At 34.4% G+C, this 23,542-nt stretch overlaps 1 protein-coding gene across 1 annotated transcript; it reads right to left on the bottom strand.

Moving 5' to 3' along the window:
• Positions 1 to 353: 353 nt before the first annotated feature.
• LOC138333701 (ubiquitin-conjugating enzyme E2 Q2-like) lies at positions 354 to 22,894 on the bottom strand. Its single transcript, XM_069282247.1, has 12 exons — positions 22,578 to 22,894; positions 20,498 to 20,602; positions 19,209 to 19,310; positions 18,515 to 18,621; positions 14,376 to 14,472; positions 14,093 to 14,177; positions 13,720 to 13,780; positions 11,065 to 11,155; positions 9,374 to 9,481; positions 6,448 to 6,543; positions 5,901 to 5,967; positions 354 to 5,322 (listed from the first exon to the last, which is right to left on the bottom strand). Exons 1-12 carry the CDS (start codon positions 22,737 to 22,739, stop codon positions 5,291 to 5,293), a joined length of 1,113 nt encoding a protein of 370 aa, XP_069138348.1. The 5' UTR covers positions 22,740 to 22,894; the 3' UTR covers positions 354 to 5,290.
• Between the last annotated feature and the right edge of the window lie 648 nt (positions 22,895 to 23,542).

Here is a 23,542-nt window from a genome sequence, read left to right on the forward strand (position 1 = left end):
CCCTATTTGACCCCATCCCTACTGCCCCCGGGAGGTCAGAGTCAAAATTTACACAAACTCTATTCCCGCTAAGGATGTTTCTGACCAATTTTGATTATAGTCCATGTAGAACTCCATGACTAGAAGCAATTTAAAGGAAATGTTGACGACTGGATGCTGGACGCCGCACCATGACATAGGCTCACCAGCCCTTCAGACCAGGTGAGCTAATAATAGGCATTTATATGTTACATCACTTGATCACATTAATTAGAGCAATGTCCGGGGAATAACAAACAGAAACAATATCATCTTCTAAATGTTTGACAAGTTATTGTAGATGAGAAACAAAATAGGACACTAATAAAACCAAGCATTGTTTCATTTACATTTTATTGACTTCAGTGATACATGTTTACTGTCACCAGCATCCCTTGCTTGCGACACAAATTAACAAATGGAGAATCACATGTAGACATGATTACCTATAACAGACAGTGGTATAATTTCTGGGACAAATAAGGACCTTGTTTTCTACCACAATCGGCGGTGTTATTCAACTCTCAAGATATTGAATAAACACTGCAGCTGTTGATTAACAATTTGTTAATACAACATGGTATAAACTCTGTACGCATTCTGATTGGCTGACACGATGAGCTAAAGCTCGCGTCTTTTGTAATTTTTAAAAAATAGCTCACTCGTGTGAAATAAATTCAATATTCAACAACCACTCATTGTGTAACCTCTCTTTAAACACTATGTTTTCGATTTTTTAAAACTAAAAAATAAAGTCGGCCTCCTACAATAATATCAATAAATAACATTAGTACATTGTCATTTCTATTCATCAGAATTACTCCCCTTCCTCTCACTCTGTCGGTACTCTGAAAAAATCATGGACTCAAATAAAGGGGGGTAACTCTCGATAAAAAAATCAGAAAGAGTGATTGTCAATTACGTCCCTCTGTTTAACGAGTCACAAACAAGTCGTTTTACAAACAATCATCATGTAGGTTTATATTAAACGTATCACAAGTTAAAAATGTTTCCATTTTCAAAATCATATCCAGAAGTTGTGTTTTTAATCAAGAAATAGTGGAGAAGAGAGAAGACTTTACCGGTAAAAGTAACACCACAAATATCAGCAGCAACAATAAGTAGTTTTGACCAGAGGTCAGGGTAACCTATATCAGTGAAGTGGACATTTCAGCTAAATAATACAAAATGTTATATTATCATCCATCCGACCTGTTTTGAACGTCTTTTTTTTTTCTGAATTCTACTGAGAATGATTTAACCATAGGAGTTTGACGTTCTGTCAATATTATAGAGTATACATATATAGAAAATACTCCTATATACTATATAAAACCATTAATTGTATATAGGGGTATTTTTCATATATGTATACTATATATTATTGACTGAACGTCAAACTCCTGTGATTTAACCCTAACTCAAGTGACGGGAATGTTTGGTAAAGCATCCATATGTTCTAAATTAAAATCATTAAAATTAAGAAGTCTTTTTAAGTTGATGCTCTCAAATTCAATCTCGGGAATACTGCTGTAACTTTTTATGTAATAATTCAAACATGGTAGTAATCTTAACCAAAACATCCTTAAATTTCCTTTTCTTTCAATAGGTTTTTGTACTAAACAAGCCTCTTACCCTTCCTAAAATCTTCAGCCATAAACGTTTTTCTCTCTACGACGATTGCTATGGATGACTTTTTCTATCGGAGTTACTTTCCTTTATTTAACTGTGTACCTCATTTATCTGGCTGACTTCACAATGACAAATTGGAACACGTGACAGTAAAAACACCATGATTTAACAGGTAGAGTACTATATTTAGTGTCTGGTGACAGTACACTAAAGATCAAAATCGTATATGGAACCATGTTCCATGTGGAACAATACAATGGGGCTAAGCCTGTATGCTACTCTTTGACTGACAAGACTTGTATGTGAGGTATTGATTGGTTTAGACCGTGTGTTGGAGCCTTACACCTGAAAATATCGCCAGAAATATCAAGGGTACAGACGAAGTAAAACAAAGGGAAGTAACTCTGGTAGATTAGAATATTTCTGCTCAATTATATAATCATAACTTTATACATGTAAATTAAACGCATATATTGCAAAACAAAAAACTTTCTTGTTCGATTTTAACAAGAGTTACAGTATAAAGTAGTGGTTAATAATTAATATAAGCAATACAAGGAAATCCTTTGTTGAATATGTAAGTTTCTGAAATAGGTAAAGGTCATTTGTTGAACAAAGTTGGTAGCCTTTCATCCATATATATGATTCTAACCCATTCAGGGATTAAGGAGGAATCAGATTTTAAAACTACAATTAGAAAATTTTCTACTTTTGTGGCCCAATCCCTCAGGCTCTAGGGGTCAAAGCAGGCTGATTTATATAAAATATGATTGCCCTTTCCCAACTATGTTTCAAACCAACTTTAGTTGCCATCCATCCAAGGATATAGGAGGAGTAGGGTTTTAAAGCTAAAATTAAGTAAACTTGCCCTTTTGGGGCCCCGCCCCTCTGCCTCCAGGGGTCAGACCTGTCTCGTTTATATAAAATATTATTGTCCTTCTCCAATGATGTTTCACACTAAATATGGATGAAATCCATCCAAAGATGAATGAGGAGTAAGATTTCAAAGCTAAAATTAAGAAAATTGTCCCTTTTGTGGCCCAATCTCTCAAGCCCTAGGGGTCAAAGCAGGCTGATTTATATAAAATATGATTGCCCTTTCCAAACTATGTTTCAAACCAACTTTAGTTGCCATCCATCCAAGGATATAGGAGGAGTAGGATTTTAAAGCTAAAATTAAGAAAACTTCCCCTTTTGGGGCCCCGCCCCTCTGCCCCCAGAGGTCGGGGCAGGCTCATTTATATATATAAAAAAAAAATTGTCCTACCCAAATGATTTTTCAAACCAAATATGGAGGTAATCCATTCAAGGATGAAGGAGGAGTAGGATTTTAAAGATGAAATTTAGAAAATTTCCCCTTTTGGGGCCCTGCCCCTCTGCCCCTAGGGGTTGGATCTATCTCATTTATATGAAATATGATTGTCCTTCCCCAATGATGTTTCAAATCAAATATGGATGTAATCCACTCAAGGAGGAGTAGGTTTTTGTATAATTAGTCTTACGCAGGATGCACAGCAGAGGGGGACAGCGGAAGGCGCATGACAACAGATGAAACATGATTAGAATAGGTCATCCTGACCTAAAAATCAGAAAAAGGTCAGATGACCTAAAACTTTTACTATTTGATATGTAGTGCACATTGCTAATTGTTTTTTGTTTTTTTTTTAAATTCATAGCTTTTCGTCATTTTTCAAAATTTTCAGTTTCTTTCCTTCAGTTTCAGCAACACACTTGTATGTGGATTTTCGTTTTTAAATAAATGAGTATCAATATATATATTTTTTTCTAAATCAAATCAATATTTTATGTTTTATAGAAATCTAATCAATAACATAATGAAACATCACATATCAAATGGGATTACAAAATATCAATATCTATCCACAAATCCCCGAACACAATAACCAAATTAACTCCTGATTCAATTTATAAGGTATTCTGTTCTGACCAATGCAGTCATAGTCGACAAGAATGTACCTTTCTCCTTTACTGGTTTTTACAGTCGACACTTGAAATGCCACTTTGCAATAAATATCATGTCATGTTCAAATTTTCAAAGCAGTGATATATGAAAATTATTTCAGGTTTAAAACTATCTTTCTGGGAGCTACATAAAGTCTATTTTGACCACATTTGTGCTTTTCTTGCCAGAGAAGTAAGATAGATTAACAAACGTTAACAACTAATAATATTCATCGAAATGACTGTCTGCTGCAATTTCACTCTGGAATGCATTATATAATGAAGGTTTTATATTTAGTTCTAAGTGAATCCAAAGATGTTTTCTTTTATATTCAAATAAAATATATTAAAACATAACGACTGCACATATTGCCTAACCATTTCTTGAAAACTTCCAAGGGGTGAGACTAATAATTACATTTGGGACAGAATCCAGGAAAAATGTAAAGTACGGAAATAATTAATAATTATGTTCTGAAAAAATATTGTTCTAATATTTGGGAAAGTAGACAAAACTCTTCAGCTACGTTTTATCCTGCTTGTATCTATCAAGTATGGAGCATTTTCGACACACTTTATTCTAAATAAAGCCAACATGTTTCTGGATGATTACAAAAATCATTTGTTCTTCACCTATTTGCACAGTGGATATGAAAATTGAGCGTTGTTGTAAATTGTAAGAGATTAATGAAAAATGAGAGAAAAAATAAAAAAAGAAACAAAAATACAGCGAGGTTTTATATAGTATAACCATGATACAGCTATATAAAGTCCTTGTAATAGAATATCAACTAAATGACAATGTACTTGACGACTAGAATGCTGTAGGAAATGTCTGTTTCAGTATAATAATTTATCTATCTGGTATGACATATACATATACTTTTCATACAAACCACACCAAATCTACAGATTCTTTCATACTCACAATTTCAAACGGATACAATCATTCAGCATAAAACCACTATCACTTACAACCCTACATTCAAGACAAACAACCTGATAATCGTTATGTGTAGTTACCTCCTCATAATTACTCTAGTATTTGCGTAGCACATCACAAGAACAACCTTTATTGCAGAAGTTTGTACAATGTTTCAAGAAATAAAGTGATTTAACACAATATTTTGACAAAAATGGAATATTTTTGAAATGGTAAATTTTACCAGACCCAAAGTTATGTCAGATGTTGATGTTAAATTTATGGCCAGGTATATTTTGTTTTCTCTCTCACTCTAATGTTGATTACTCTTAATTAAGCAACACTTCTAGAATATCAAAATATAAGTGTTAAATAATAAAGAGACTTTCAGCATATTATTTTTGTGATATGCTACTAGTATAACAATGAAAGCAAACCTGACAAAAAGCATCCCTGTTGATCAGATCATATAGGCTTTAGAATATGAGGAACAAACAATGTCTTGTGATTTGAGGCTACTGGTCTGGTATATCAACCCTAGCACATGTACAGCCAAGCATCTTCATTCAAGAATGTCAGTGAACTGAATTATGTGACCCCAACAAATTCAGCTGTGTGGAAGATGGCTGACTGATGCTGTGTACAGTAGCATTTCAGAACAACGGCACAATGCAGAGTAGGCAACATAGGTGATTCTCTTTTTAGTCTCAGCGTGAGGATGATTTAAAATGTCACAAATAAAACACCATTAGGATCTTAACCATCTTCTTTAGGCGGAGTAAACCATCCTGGAATGAAGAAGTAAACAATAAGAAAAGGTAAGAGAAGTTTAGGGACAAATATCAGGGCTGTGTAACAAATACCTGGGTCAGAAATTGTGTACCCAAACCATGAAGCACTTTTGTAATTTTAGCAACTTCCATCAAATGACAAATACAAATATATTTTACAAAAGTACCTTTGTCTGGACACATTTTGATAGTTAAACGGCAATGTATGGTTATACTCACTAGAAATATTGAATGGACAACAGAAAAACATTAATTTGAAACGATGATATTGAAAGCAGTAAATTGTATGCATACAAGAAATTTAAATACTTTCTCTAAACCATGATACATTCTCTAAATCATTTTTTCGTTTTCCTCTGCCGTGAAGTAAGCAGTAATTCCGGTCATGCACACAAGCATTACAAATCAGCATGTTCGTTGATCAAAACAGAAAGAATGAAAGGCCCATATCAGTATCGCATATATCTTCTGAATATTACATGATATTTTTAGTAATATAAAAGTTCTTTGAGTTGTTTTTTTTTCCTCGTATATAAGATAAATGTGTCATTTGTTAATCTTCCTAATTTTCTTACCATTTTTTTCGTGAATCTTAACTAAAGACTTGAAAGACTGCTGGGCTCTTGCTAAACTATACTGATTCTGAAACAAAAACAAAACAAAATATTCTTGAAAAAGCAATATCAGATTGATAGCATCACTTATCGTAATGGGTTTGTATGTTACTTTATTCCATCGGAGAGACGTTTGTCTGAAAGTAGTATTAATGTCAGCGACAATGATGCATGGGAGAATTATTTGTCTTTCAGGATGTAAATCTCTATGTTTCAAATACAGCAAAGCATATATAAATAATCATAGGAAACCGTCTATAAATAGTTATAGGAAACCATCAATAAATAGTCAAAGGAAACCATCTATAAAATAGTCATAGGAAACCATCTATAAATAGTCATAGGAAACCATCTATAAATAGTCATAGGAAACCATCTATATAAAGTCATAGTCTATAAAAAGTCATAGGAAACCATCTATAAATAGTAATTGGAAACCATCTATAAATAGTCATTGGAAACCATCTATAAATAGTCATAAAGAACTCATAACATGCAAATTAAGTACCTTTGAAGCAGAAAACTGGATTCTAGCCTTCCCTTTTACAAGTGTTGCTGCAATCTGCATAATCACTGACTCCATACTGTACACTATACTCCATCCCTGTCACAGTAAACACAAATATGGTATCAAACAACAAGAAATAGGCCCCCTCTGGACAAAAAATACAACAAGGACATAGTCATTCAGATCCCCCGCCAATAGAGATATCAAAGCTGAAGTAAGTTTGATTGTGGAGACTTATGTGTATGAAAAAAAACAGGAAAAAGGAAGTTGAGCTAAAGAAAGACGGAGTATAATTCAAGAAGAGCGGGGCTGCAATTGTTGAATCAGGTATACAGCCTTGACATTTATATTAGACTATATACACAAAGATGGGTGGAGTTTTGCAAAGTAACATTTACCATTTACCATGATATTTTCAGCAATGTTTCGCTGGTAACGGAAAAAGTGCAAAAAATGAAAACCTAAAAATAGCAAAAGGTACTACTAGACCATAAAAAGAATGCGTCTATGAAGTTTCGTGGAAATATCTCTGCTGGTTTTAGAGTTATGCTGCGGAAACGAACCTGGTACAAAAATATGATATTTTCAGCAATGTTTCCATGGTTACGGAAAAAGTGCAAAAAATGAAAACCTAAAAATAGCAAAAGGCACTACTAGACCATAAGAACAATGTGTCTATGAAGTTTCATGGAAATATCTCTGCTGGTTTTAGAGTTGTGCTCCGGAAACGATTTTTACACAAAAATCTGCCATTTTCAGCAATGTTTCCATGGTTACAGAAAAAAGTACAAAAAGTGAAAACCTTAAAATAGCAAAAGGCACTACTAGACCATAAGACCAATGTGCCAATGAAGTTTCGTGGAAATATCTCTTCTGGTTTTAGAGTTATGCTCTGGAAACGAACCTGGTACAAAAATATGATATTTTCAGCAATGTTTCCATGGTTACGGAAAAAATGCAAAAAATGAAAACCTAAAAATAGCAAAAGGCACTACTAGACCATAAGACCAATGTGTGTATGAAGTTTCCTGGAAATATTTCTACTGGTTTTAGAGTTATGCTCCGGAAACCATTCGTACGGACGGACGGACGGAACCCAATTGTATATCCCCTGCCAACTTCGTTGGGAGGGGGATAATAAAGAATGGCTGAGATATTACACTTATACATACCCTGACTACTTCTAGGTAATATTACACTTATTACACCCCGACTATTTCTAGGTAATATTACACTTATTACACCCTTACTACTTCTAGATAATATTACACTAATTATACCCTGACTATTTCTAGGTAACATTACACTAATTATACCCTGACTACTTCTAGGTAACATTACACTTATTATACCTCAACTACTTCTAGGTAACATTACACTTGTTATACCCCGACTACTTCTAGGTAATATTACACTTATTACACCCCGACTACTTCTAGGTAATATTACACTTATTACACCCTTACTACTTCTAGATAATATTACACTTATTACACCCTTACTACTTCTAGGTAATATTACACTTATTACACCCTTACTACTTCTAGGTAATATTACACTTATTATACCCGACTACTTCTAGGTAATATTACACTTATTACACCCCGACTACTTCTAGGTAATATTACACTTATTACACCCCGACTACTTCTAGGTAACATTACACTTAATTATACCCCGACTACTTCTAGGTAATATTACACTTATTACACCCGACTACTTCTAGGTAACATTACACTTATTACACCCTTACTACTTCTAGGTAACATTACACTTATTACACCCCGACTACTTCTAGGTAATATTACACTTATTACACCCTTACTACTTCTAGATAATATTACACTTATTACACCCTTACTACTTCTAGGTAACATTACACTTATTACACCCCGACTACTTCTAGATAATATTACACTTATTACACCCTGACTACTTCTAGGTAATATTACACTTATTACACCCTTACTACTTCTAGGTAATATTACACTTATTACACCCTTACTACTTCTAGATAATATTACACTTATTACACCCTTACTACTTCTAGGTAATATTACACTTATTACACCCTTACTACTTCTAGATAATATTACACTTATTACACCCTTACTACTTCTAGATAATATTACACTTATTACACCCCGACTATTTCTAGGTAATATTACACTTATTACCCCCCGACTACTTCTAGATAATATTTCACTTATTACACCCCGACTACTTCTAGATAATATTACACTTATTACACCCTTACTACTTCTAGATAATAATACACTTATTTCTTTGAATTTGCTTCAGCAGTTTTGGAGAAGTCTTAAATGTTTATTATTTACTGTCACATGATGCACGACGTAAGACGACTGACAATAGGCATTTAGACTTGTTCACTTGACACCAAGAATGCACAGAAAAAAATCAAGCAAGTTATGGATTCAGCCGAATAGTATGGTAGAAGAAACAAAATATATTTTATAAAAGGCCCACAGGGTCTGCATTTTTTCATACTGGCTATTCTTGGGATGATAACAAATCACCTCAACTTAATATTATGTTTCCATAGGATATAGCTGACTATAAGCAATTTTTTCAATTCTGTCACAAATAAGTAGCAGTAAAATTGATAATTTCAATGTTACCGTCTCCACAATTTACATTTTACTGTATAGCACTTATATTCCTGTGACACATATTTTATGGTTTCCCCAACGGAACATTTTGGTGTGATTTAAATTCTGTGGTACACGCATTCCTCTATATGCAATATTAGAAATTTTGCATAACAGTAGTGGAATTCCAAATACTATGCTCCTGTTTTGTATTCGCAAATTTCAGGAAAACCATAAATATAGCAAAAATTACCCACCCATCCCTTGCGAAAACTGCTATACGGTATTAAATGTTTTTTAGTTTGTGTCCAGTTTACCTGTCGTGTAAGGAGCTCCATACAGATGGCACCGCCTCCTAAAACATAGCCTCCTTGTAAAACAGGCGTTATCACTCGTACAAATGGTGGTTCTGAAGGATAGTTATCCTGGAGAAAAACAAATATTGTTGTTTGTATAATTATATTTTTTATTTTGGACTGGTCCATCAATATATATCTAATTTTGTTCGAACTAACCGAAGGCTTACATATTAACACCTATCTATAGACCTATGTACGTGTATTAATTGTTGGGATTTCATAATCGTTTTATACTCTTCTAATAATAATCAATTTCAAAGTGGAAATTATGAGCAACTACATTTCAATACACCAAGAAACGACATAGCATAGATGAAAATAAATAAAAGTTATAACAGAAACATAACATATTTGACCTAAAGATGGCCCAGGGAGCGGGCAACTGGCTATGGGTGGCACCCTTTTTTAGTTCATTATTTCTTAAGTTATCTGAAACAGACTATATACCAAAAGCTTGCCACTAGACAGTCATCACTTCAAAGGGAACAGCCCCAAACTTTGAAATGGACTATATCAATTTTCCTCCCTGATGTTTTCTAGCACATGGACCCTGTTGTCTAGACAGAATACTGGCACACCCCAAAGTGAATCAGGGAACGCTTCAACCTGTCAGCTGTCACCATAAACCAATGTTTGAAGGTTTTAATCAGAGCTATGTTGGTGTTGCTCAAGCAGTTTATGAAAACACCAGCGCTGATGTGTAACAGTGAATAGATGATATGGTTGACAACCACTAAGACTATGACAGTCCAGATCATTGACATTCAAACTATCTAATATCGGATAAATTTTTGGCTGTTATTTTATTCTGTAAATTGGATAAGAAATAAAAACTAAAGAAAGGTAAGTGCATTGTTTATTTGTGATACTAGCTGGACACTGCATCATTTTATTTCTTTTTAAAGAAAAAAAAGGCAGGGACAACCTTATTACAGCAGGCGCCCTTTAGGTCAAATACGTTGTATCTAATATACTGGCATGTTTCTGCTTATAATTACATGTGCATTTCTGGTACAATTTTTTTCTCTACTTTTTTTTTTTAATAATTTATTCATTTCTACACAAATATGCATTGACTCCATCACTGAGACTGAAACTGTGATATCGCACTGTGTCTTCATTAGATACATTTTTTTGTTTAGTTTTGCATTGATCAGTAAAGATTTATTATATTTGCTAGAGTTACCTCCCTTATACTCAAGATCAAACAGAGATGTTTTCACTGGAAGCAATTACCAAAACCAAGGCTTATAATTAATCCTATACTAAAGAAGAATCATCATAATTTGTTATGGATAACAGTTTTTCAACACTTGCACCAAACCTTTACCATGTGATTTTGGCCAATAGGTCCTCTTGAAATTCTCAAAATCCAGCAATTTCTTTCTTAAAATGATAGTTCATACCCATCACAACTTTTATGATCCTAAATTAATGTAGAAATCAATGTAATTTGTTACGAATAATAGTTTTTCAACACTTGCACCAAAACCTTACCCTGCGATTCCCAGCGACAACACAAACACAGTTGCTGACGCCAGAGTGATTTGAGAGGCAAGCTAAAAAGAGATCACTTGTTGAAAGCGAGTTTGATCAAATATATTACATATGAATTCCTGTTAGGTTGTTTACATAACGACAGGACATACCTTAAATGTAAAATTAAGAAGAATATGGTCCCTGCCTTCTTTTTCCTTAAATGTCTGCAGATCAGTGTACAAAGAGCTATCTGGATCCACTCTGAAAAAGAAAACAGAAATTAACACTGACACGTCACACAAACCTTAACCATTGACCTTAACAGTCACCTGAGTTTGGATACAAAATAAAACAAAGACATATAAACACTATGTATTGTCCCATCAGGCTCAGTGATTATACAAAATTTACATTTTAATCTATTAAGAGTATTTGATTCGATTACATCTTCGAATTCAGGAGGTTTTTGAAATTTTAGCCATTCTGACCCCTTTTGGTCTCCTCTGACCCCTGGAGGTCAGCAAATAACAACCTTATATTTCTGTTGGTTTTGCATGAAATTCATAATTTTTGTAGAGGGCCTTAAGTCCTTTCAATCTATTTGATTCAACCACATCTGCCAGCAGATAAAGACTTTTCAAAATTTGTCAATTTTACCCTTTTTGGCCTCAGACAACGACAGGCAAAAGGCGATTATGATATATAGATCACTTGAGACTTTGTCTTTGTAAAGTCTGGCGAAGACATTTCTTTTACTCTGCTCAAAGGTCAAAACAGGTCATAACTGTAATATTTATAAGTGCATATCACTTCATATTGATTCACTGACATACACTGTATATATATTTTACTATAATCTTCAATAAAAACAAGATAGCAAAGACCAAAGAGATCTTGGCACCCACCAAAGAATGTTCTTAGTCTGACAGTAGAAAGAGGAATCTTTTCTCTGTTTTTCAAACATTGACTTCATACTACATATACAATTTGAGACAGATCGCTTCAGTACTTTCTGAGAAATAGCAATAACAAACTTTATTTATCAACTAACAAAATCCAAGATATCCGCCTGTCGGCCATCTTGTTCACCGATCGGTCCCAAAATGCAATATGCCCAACTAGGGCCGTAGGAAGACCTACATATACATTTTGAGACAGATCCTTTCAGTACTTCTCGAGAAATAGCGGAAACAAACATCAACAGCTAAAATCAACAGCAAAAAACATCAACAGCTAAAAATGGCGACTATTGCTTGACAGCATGACACTCCTAGTGACCAAGGATGCATGAAAAATTTGAAAAAATATCCGTGGAGTATTCTCGAGAAATAGCGGTAACAAACTTCAACTATCAAAATCCAAGATGGCAGCCTGTCTGCCATCTTGTTCACCAATAGGTTCAAAAATGCAAACTGCACAACCAGGGTCCTAGGGGAACCTACATTATACAATTTGAGAAGGATCCCTTCAGTGCTTCTCAAGAAATAGAGCAGAAATAACAGAAACAGCCAAAATCCAAGATGGCTGCCTGGCGGCCATTTTGTTTTTCCTGTCAGTCTCAAAATCAGCATGCTTATATGACACTCCTAGGCCTAGGGACCAAGGGAACACTGAATTTAAAATCTGAGAAATATTCGTGGAGTACTTCTCAAGAAATAGCGGTAAAAAGCATTGTTTACGGATGGACGACAGACGAAAGGTGATTTGAATAGCCCATCATCTGATGATTGTGGGCTAAAAAGTAAACAAAAGGCCCATGGGCCTGAACGGTCACCTGAGTTCAGATGTTCAGATACAGAATGAAACAAAGACATATAAACACTATAAATTGGCCCATTAGGACCTTGAAATCAGTCAGTGATTTTATAACTGACTTTTCAATCTATGAAGAGTATCTGGTTCCATCAAATCCCTGAATCCAGAAGAGTTTTTTTCTTCTGATTTTAGTCATTTTGACCCCTTTTGGCCCCACCCATCTTCCCCTGGGGGTCAGCTAGGACCAATATGATATGATGCTAAAATGCTATCGCAGGGTAATAATTCTAACCAAGTTTGACTCATTTACTATGAAAATTAAGCAAATAATGCTCATAAATGTGTTTTTCCATTATAAACTATAATAGATTTGACCCACTTGTCAGGGGAAAGTCTGATATACCAGGGCCATGAAATTCACAATTTTTGTAAAGGGCCTTAAAAAGACCTTTTAATCTATAAAGAGTATTTGGTTCCATCAAATCTGTGAATTCAGAAGGAGTCTTTTGAAATATCTGCCATTTTGACTAATTTTGGCCCCGCCCTTTGGCCCTGGGATGTCAGCCAGGACCAATATGGATATGATGTTAAAATACTATCTCAAGCTAATAATTCTAACAAGGTTTTTCCTATTACAAATAATGCTCGAAAATGTGTTTTCTCTATATAAACTATAGTAAACTTGACCCCCTCCCCAGGGGGGAATGACCCCAGAGTCATATAATTCACAATTTTTGTAAAGGACCTTAAGTCCTTTTAATCTACGAAGAGTATGTGATTCTACCATTTCTGAAATTTCAGAAGATTTTCGAAGTTTTGGCCTATTTGACCCCTTTTGACCCCTTCCCTCTGGCCCCTTGGGAGCCGGGACCATATAATTCACAAATTTGGTTGACCTTTATCTTTGAAAGCTGCAAAATTTCAACAAATTTGGTTCAGAAATTATGGAGAAGAAGTTGAAAAAGAAAATTGTTTATCGCCTTACGACGATGGACAAAAGGCGATTAGAATAGGTCACTTGAGACTTCGTCTCAGGTGACCTAAGAAAAACAAGTCAGAATCAAACTCACTTTTTTAACTTTATACTCCACTCATAGAGAGAATCATTGACTAGCTCTACTGTGTAGATTCCTGAAAAATAAGTCAATGGAAAAATGTCATTAGAAAATAGGTTTACAGAAAAAAGGTAAGAAAAAATGCAGAATTTGAATTTCCATGCAATTTGTTAAATGTTCATATATACATTAAATTTTTTAACATTAAACCATTGATCATTTCAAGTATTACTGTATTTTACAGTACGTAAGCTGATCATTTTTAACTGGAATTTCAGCCCATTGCAGCTTATACATTCATAAACTAAAACAAGAAGACATCCCGGAACATATTTTCAAGATTTATTATCTGCTCCTTTCATCAGCATTAATATTGAAATGTATTCACCTTTTTTAAAACTGTCTGAACGATATATATCTCGTAATTCTTTCATTAGACGATCTGTAGCTTGCACGGATCCCGACACAGAACCCTAAAACAAACAAAATTTTCTAAACCTAATATTAATTGATTCAATTTTAATATTTTCTTGTCAATCAATTGATTAAAGGAATGCAAAAAATCAATTTAGTGCCAAAGAATTTCTTTTTTTTCCCCCCTGAAAAGTGGTAAAATATTCAAATATTTCAATTTGAAGCCATTGTCAGCAATGCAGGAGATATTGACCTACCTTAAGATAATCCTGCCTCTGGTTCTGCCTCAATCTTTCTAACACCATTAAATTGTCTGTATCTATACCGGCCACCTCCTCCTTCATTCTCTGGTCACTAAAATGAGAAATAGAAGTTTTCCTTAATTGACAGCTTTCTATTTGTTACTCCAGCGAATTATTTATTCCCACAAACTGCAGATTATTTAGAGGGACAATTCAGTCTAAGTGTGTACATTAACAAGAGACCCACGGGCCTTAACGGTCATCTGATTCATGGCACAAAACAACAAAGTCACAGTATAAAGTATTGGTTAACGATTAATATCAACAATACAAGGAACTCCTTAGTTGAATATGTAAGTTTCTGAAATAGGTAAATGTCATTTGTTGAACAAACTTGGTAGCCCTTCATCCATATATGGTTGTAACCCATTCAAGGATTAAAATAAGGAGGAGTCAGATTTTAAAGCCAAATTTCAGCAAAGCTCCCATTTTGGACCTCCGTCGTACTATCCCAATGGGTCTTAGCTCGGTCCTTTATAAAATATGATTGTCCTCACCTAAAGTTCCCCCTTCTGAATCAATTAAAACCCCTATAGACCAATTTTCATTGAGATCGGAGACTAAAACCTGAAAACAGGAAGTGGGCCAGCGGCCATCTTGGAAAACCAAAATCTTTATGAAAAGTTTGCATGTTGTTCGTCATCAATTTAAACCCCTATAGACCAATTTTTATTGAGATCGGAGACTGAAACCTTAAAACAGGAAGTGGGCCAGCGGTCATCTTGTAATACCAAAATCTTCACGAAAATGTTTGCATGTTGTTCGGCTTCAACTAAAACCCATATAGACCAATTTTCATTGAGATCGGAGACTGAAGACTGAAAACAGGAAGTAGGCCAGCTACAAATTAAGAAAATTTGCCCTTTGGGGCCCCACCCCTCAGCCCCTAGGGGTCAGACCAGACCCATTTCTATATAAAATATGATTGTCCTTCCCAAATGATGTTTCACACCAAATATGGATGAATTCATCCAAGAATGAAGGAGGAGTAGGATTTTAAAGCTAAAATTAAGAAAATTTCCCCTTTTGGGGCCCCACCCCTCAGCCCCTAGGGGTTGGACCAGGCTCATTAATATAAAATATGATTGTCCTTCCCCTATGATGTTTCACACCAAATATAGATGAAATCCATCCAAAGATGAAAGAGGAGTAGGATTTTAAAGCTAAAATTAAGAAATTTGCACTTTTGGGGCCCCATACCTCAGCCCCTAGGGGTCGGACCAAGCTCATTTATAAAGAATATGATGGCGTCCCAATGATGTTTCACACCAAATATGGATGAATTCCATCTAAGGATGAAGGAGGAGTAGGATTTAAAAGCTTAAATTAGGAAAATTTCCCCTTTTGGGGGCCCGTCCCTCTGCACCTAGGTGTCGGACCTATCTCATTTATATAAAATAAGATTGTCCTTTCCCAAGGATGTTTCATACCAAATATGGATGTAATTCACTCAAGGGTTTAGGAGGAGTAGGCTTTTGTAGAAATAGTTTCACACACGACACATGGCGGACGGCGCATGACGATGACAATAGGTCATGATGACCTAAAAAGACAATTCAGTCTAAGAGTGTACATTAAAGGGACAATTCAGTCTGAGAGTGTACATTAAAAATCTACAATTCAGTCTAAGAGTGTACATTAAAAATCTACAATTCAGTCAAAGAGTGTACATTAAAAAGACAATTCAGTCTAAGTGTACATTACATTAAAGGCACAAGTCAGTCAAGTTTACATTAAATGTGTCAATTATGTTTAATATGACGTCATCAACATGCAGTTTCCCGCCATTTTTCACAAAAATCCTTAAAAAACCATACTTTTTGAGTAGTTTTCTCTAAAAATGAATGTGGCTGCCTTCGTGGAGCAGAAAGAGATTTTCACACGTTGTGTATCGTGTATTTATGCATATCCATGCAAAATATAAAGTTGCTCCAAGGTGGCGGCAAAATCCATTTCAAGCCTTTTCTAACCTAAAGATGATGAATTTCTAGCAAAATTTGGCGAGAAGAGGAAAATCATAAATTTGATGACGTCAAAGGTGGAGCACATCGTGTACATGGTTATAAAAAGTTATGTTTGATGAATGGCAAGTGAATGGCAAGTATGAGAGTATTTATTGATGTGAAATTGATTTGGATCAGAGTTAATATTTTTCGGCCTGAAAAATTCAGACCAAATACTGGTCCTATCATATCTACTCCTTTGCACATGTATATATATCAGTATCAGAAACAAACCATTTGTAATTAAATTGAGGAGTATTTGATTCTATCACAACTGATGGTAGAGAAGATGATTTTTGAAATTTTAGCAAATATTACCCCTTTTGACCCCTCCCATTGCCCCCTGGGGGTTGCGGGCCATATGATTCACAATTCAGATAGGCCATTTGTCGTAGAAGATTTGTGCAAAATTTCAATGAATTTGCTTCAGCAGTTTTGGAGAAGAAGTTGAAAATGTAAATTATTTACCAACACGCGACGGACGACAATTGACAAAAGGCAATTAGAATTGGTCAGTTGACTTTGTGTCAGGTGACCTAATAAAGTTTATAGTGCAATCATCTAGACTTACCTAGAAATTATTTCATGAATTATTTAAAACCTACATGAAAGTTCATAATTATGATGCAATCCAGAGCGAAAGTGCAACAAAACCACCATTTTGTTTATGATATTTGCTTGATTTATCTTATCGTCTGAAGACCAGAAACAATTACTGTGGTCGAAATAAATATTTATTTAGCACCCAGAATTTTCATTTTGAACGAATATTATACTTTTCATATATCACTGCATTGGAAATTTAAACACAAATGGAGATTACTAGCAAAGAAAGAACACCTGTCCAATACCGTGAGTCAACTGTCATAGATGATAATGTGGAAGAGGGAGAGTAAAATCCTGTCACATGTTTGACAAGGTACAGAAAAAGTATACACTAGAAAGAGGGCTAGTTCTTATTTATCAGATCCACAATTTTTCCACTCGCACAAACCATCATCAGATCTTGTAGATATTTTATCTAGTTCCAGAAAATACTCATCAGAGTTTATGTTTCCACTGGATAAGCTCCAGAAAATACACATTAGATCTTTTAAATGTTTCCTCCAGCACAAGAAAATACTCATCAGATCTGGTAAGATATTTTATCTAGCACCAGAAAATACTCATCAGATCTGGTAAGATATCTTATTTAGCACCAGAAAATACTCATCAGATCTGGTAAGATATTTTTATCTAGCACCAGAAAATACTCATATAGACCAGAAATACTCATCAGATCTGGTAAGATATTTTATCTAGCACCAGAAAATACTCATCAGATCTGGTAAGATATTTTATCTAGCACCAGAAAATACTATCGATCAGGTAAGATATTTATCAATCTGTAAAATATCTAGCACCAGAAAATACTCATCAGATCTGGTAAGATATCTTATCTAGCACCAGAAAATACTCATTAGATCTGGTAAGATATCTTATCTAGCACCAGAAAATACTCATCAGATCTGGTAAGATATCTTATTTAGCACCAGAAAATACTCATCAGATCTGGTAAGATATCTTATCTAGCACCAGAAAATACTCATTAGATCTGGTAAGATATCTTATTTAGCACCAGAAAATACTCATCAGATCTGGTAAGATATCTTATCTAGCACCAGAAAATACTCATCAGATCTGGTAAGATATCTTATCTAGCACCAGAAAATACTCATTAGATCTGGTAAGATATCTTATCTAGCACCAGAAAATACTCATCAGATCTGGTAAGATATCTTATCTAGCACCAGAAAATACTCATTAGATCTGGTAAGATATCTTATCTAGCACCAGAAAATACTCATCAGATCTGGTAAAATATCTTATCTAGCACCAGAAAATACTCATCAGATCTGGTAAGATATCTTATCTAGCACCAGAAAATACTCATCAGATCTGGTAAGATATCTTATCTAGCACCAGAAAATACTCATCAGATCTGGTAAAATATCTTATAGAGCACCAGAAAATACTCATCTGATCAGGTAAGATATCTTATCTAGCACCAGAAAATACTCATTTCATCTGGTATTAAAGATATTTTATTACTTTTGTGGATCTTCCTCCATGTCATCATGACAGACTTCTTCCTCCCCATCATCATCTTCCTGTTCCTCTTCTTCATCATCCTCATCTTCATCAGAAATCACCATGCCCTGTTAAAAAAAAAATCAAAAAAAAATCATCATCTATCTATCAAAATCATGCCATGTCTTTTACATAAGCCTCATTTTCATTGAAATCATCAAGACACATCAATTTAAATTCCAATATTACTAAAATTACTTTACTAAAATCCAGATATTGAATAAATTATATATATAGCATCAGTTAGAAATGGCAAATTTTATCACTACTGAAAGTTTAGATCATATGCAACTCCTTACATGATAATTTCTTTTAAATCATAAGAAAAATCCCTGTATTTATTTGGAGTATATAACAGTCTTCCAATGGAAGAGGTGTAAAAAGACATGAAACCCTAATCAACATTAGACAACCCATTTCTTGAATTGGATAAAGGTCAAAATGTAGGTCACAATCACCAGAGTTTAGTGATCTTGCATTGTCTAGGTGACTTCACACGACAGAAGTGTAATATATAGTGTATGAAAAACAGCAGAAAACTTTGTAGAAATGAAAAAATAAATTCTCCAGCTGTTGATTATTTTCTTGTTTGAATTACAAAATAGAAAATGTATGCTTAAAATGATACCGCTACACGTGTTGAGTACAGACTTACTCTTTCCGTCAATGCATGGTCTATATGGGACATAGCCTCAGGTACTGGCACTTCATTTAGGCGACATAATGTTGTTACCAACATCTTCACTTGTTGTAAAATCTATAAAATCAATATTTTGTTTTAGAAAACATTTCAATATTTGTATAGATTTCATTCTTATTCAAAAAGATGCATGTCATGCTACATATTAGCCTGTTTTCCTCAGCTACCAATACATGCTAAAAATAAAATGTATATATCTACCAATACTAACTTTATTACATATGTTACGAATGAAATGTTTATATATACTTTTCAAACTTTTTGAGCTTGTTATCATCCATTGAATGTGATGAATGGCCACTTAAAATACAGCTGATGGCTACCTCAATAAACAGCAAATTAGAATGATAAGGCGGTCAAACTTAGACCAAGAAAAACAAGTTGTCTTTCTGATTTCCTGACCGACCCCTTTTTTTCACAGCTGACCCTGAAGTTTTTCAGGGTTTAAATGTTTCAATTGTTTTCCATCTTTTCCGTCCCATTCCATTTCAGTTTTTAAAGTGCTTTATATACAACACTTGTTTACATATCAGCCCTTAATGTTGAAAAGATCCTGATTAAGGTTTTTCCATAAAAAACAGTATGGCAGCCTATTGATCTAAGCTGTTCAATAATCAAGTCTGATTAACAGTCATGTACTAAAGCAATGTTGATCTTCTGAAGATCAAGGTCTACATTAAGAACAAATGTCAAAACATGTAAATCTTGTGTTTATACGTAATATGAACTTATATGAATAATGTTTTTGAAACGGTCTTTACATTTGATATAATTAGCTCAAGTGTGAAGATCATTTCAAAAATATTTCTTAAAAAAAATAAAATTATCCTACCTACCTACCTACCCCAACATTTTGAAGAAGTGAAACCAGAAACACACAACAAATATACATGTATACTAGCCACATCTGACAGTGATCAGCGAGACAAAGTTATATTGTACTAGGTGGAGTCAGGTATAGTTTATGGACACAACAGTCTGTTCTTGTGAAGTGTCTACCACATGTAAAACATAGGTACAGTGTTCAATCTACGGTTATTTTTTGTGGGTCCTTTTCAATGGTTTTTGTGAAAACAATGGGCCCCACAGTGTTATAGATACCCATTCCCAGAAATTTCATGGGTCCTTTTAAAATTCTGTGAGTCCAGGACTCGGGATGCGCATGTAGATTTATCACTGTAGGTACGTATGATTTATTTACAAGAAACAGAAACTTGGTCATGTTACTTCAAATCCAAATTTACGTTATTTTTTGTTGGCGGAGCTCTTTCCAGTTCTTGGATAGCAGCACTGATGTAACTATCGTCATCATCTATGTACCACATTGGAGCCATCTGTGGATAGGTTTCCTGAAATAGAAATCAAGTCCATGTGTAAGCAGTACACTATTTTTCTCTACATGCCATTTTCTCTATATGCCATTTTCTCCATATGCCCACCAAAGTCCAAACAGACATTGCCATAATGCTTATTTCTCCCTCTTTATATTGTCTTAATTTGGAAACTTTGACCCATATTAACTCATCATGTTGGCACTTTTTATTGCACATTATGTTGAATATCAATTGATGTAACCCGAAGGAATTAGTCCTTGTATGTGCAGGAGTAGATATTTATCCTGCATCAGACAAGAATCTTGCATTCCTATTATTGGTTAAAATGATATCCAAGATATAGGATAGTAGAAATCATATTAGTTTTGGATGAAAAAGATATCGTTCTTTGCCCTGAACTATGGCGGTCAAGTAGCACTTTGCAACAACAGCACTCGGAAAGATGAAAACAAAATATGCGAATGATAATGTTAACGCTGATGGCCACTTTCAAAAGCAAAACAAAATCGGCATGGCTTATTTGAAAATTGTTTACATTACCAGTCATTTTAGTTTCCATTCATACCGTATTTGCAGTAATTAGTGCTCAGGGCACTTAAATAATTGTAACAAAGAGAGACGCTTATTATTTAATGCACCAAAATTTAAGTTGTGGACGAAAAAGTCAGCAATATTTAAAAATTGTCTGTACTCGTGGTACATAAATATTTTAAAGTAAACATGCACATGTTTTTTATCCTGTGAGATGAATTATTATAATGTGATCCAAATGTAAAAGACTCCCAAGTTCATGTTATATGGGATACAATGCTGATGTTAGAGGCATCACATGTTGAAAAACATTGTTTAATCTATGGGATGGGGGAGTTTATACAATGTCATCTCATTCTTCAGATAAGCGGAGGGCTGCTAATTATGGTAAATACGGTAATACATTTAATTTTCACAAGGGGAACCGGATTAGGGTAACTGCAGTTACCCATATCCAACATGGCGACAGTACAAAAATACAGGAAAATCTTACTGTCCGTTCACAGATCCAGAATAGATGGGTATCTTTCTTGCATAACCACTGCAGATCGTATGTCTTCTAACAATATTAGCAGAATTTGAAGCGTAAGTCATATGCAAAGAGATCCACAGATCATTTTAGACCCAACATTTTTCTGTATTAGGTTACGAACAAACTGTGTTATTAATAATAACTAACATATTCTGCTTTATACATGGTCATCTCATTTCAACATTAGCCTGACAATAACACAAATTTCCAGTTAATTACTTACCAAGATTTTCATCAATTTATAATGATGGACTGGTCTAGGAGTAAATAGCTGCTAATAGCACATCATAAATATCTTCTAGAAAATGCTTCAATATCAAAGCCTAATGGTAATGCTTCATTTGTTGTCTAATTGAAATATCACACATTTCTGAGCTAACAATAGCACAAACAAGTGTGCTATCAATCAAGTGTGCTATTTTAAACGACATCCATGTCTGATAACCATATTTAAATTACTGTATAAATACAAATCATTTTATTTCAGTTAAAATAGATTCTAGACCCATGGCGTGAAAAACTGTAGGTCATAGAACAGACCTGATAAATAATCTTAGCGATCTAAACTTAAAATCATTTTCATTGGAAGGAATTTTTAAGGGTATCTGATGACTTCATCGTTTCACTTCCGTCGACGTCTGGGTCAACAAAACTAGAATTTTGGAACATTTTTTAAAGGTCGTGGCTTCAAACGAAACCAAAGGAAGATATAGGCAAACATAACTCTCTCTAGAGCTCACGAAGGTTTTAGGCAAGGCCTACCGATCGCAGACGACAGTTCGTCGTCGCATTGACATTGTTTGGGTGGGAACAAAGATCTGGATAAAAAGGAGATTGACAAACATATGTTATAAAATTATCATGGTGGCTGTCTGCTATATTTGTTACGGAAATATACATAAGATCACAACAAGCACCCATTCTCACCGTAATATTGCCATGAATGCGATGTTTGTCACCATTTCTGTCGATAAATCGACACGATATTTCGTCAACTGAGACAGTCAGAATCTGAAACCGTTCGTTTTGTCGAGGGAAAGTGCTCTCCAGGATCCGTATGTCCTGTTTCAGATTTTCTAAACACGCCATGACTGACCAGCCCGTGGTAAATTCATTTGGAATTACGATTCGGTAGAGACAGTTGCAGTTAAGACATCCTCAAAATTAAACAAAAAGTTTCTCCGGGATGGCAATGTTATGATCGAGGAAACATGGCGAAGAAGTTTGTGCGCATGCGTGAAAAGTTTCCCCTTATAGTTTGTTCTAGTATTCCATACCCTATGTCGATAAAATAAAGTATAGTCTATTCTTAAAATGTACAACATTCAATATAAGTATGACCCCACACGATGATAACAGATTTGCTGAATAAACCACACGCTCTATTAAAAGATTAAATAACAAAATAGACTTGTATTTTTTATTGAGAATGAACTATTTTATTGTGACAATTATATGTACAATTTTAAGGACACAAGTATTGATATCGCAGGTGCTTGTAAACATGAATGATGATGTTTTTTTTTCAACTTTTGGTATTGAGACGTCTTGACCCAAGACCTACTGAGTTTTGATGTTCTGTACATGTTTTTCAAAACTTATATACAGCGAACAAATAAAAAAATGAAAGGAATTTTTTTATGTCGTGGATAATTTCCTAATTTATAAAATATGTCAATATTTATTAATACCTACAAAAACATAGCCGCTTACCGTATATAAAGATTATGACGTTAATTGTTGACCGTGGTGAATTCAGAACGGGACAAAATACTTTTGATTGCTTTTTAAGGGACAAACTTAGCAGTTGACTTACAGTGTTTTGAAAAAATACCCCACAAATATCAATGTTTTACGCAACTATATCATTTGATTTATACGGTAACAAATTA

Source organism: Argopecten irradians, chromosome 10, assembly GCF_041381155.1.
Source record: "Argopecten irradians isolate NY chromosome 10, Ai_NY, whole genome shotgun sequence".
Classification (NCBI taxonomy): domain Eukaryota; kingdom Metazoa; phylum Mollusca; class Bivalvia; order Pectinida; family Pectinidae; genus Argopecten; species Argopecten irradians.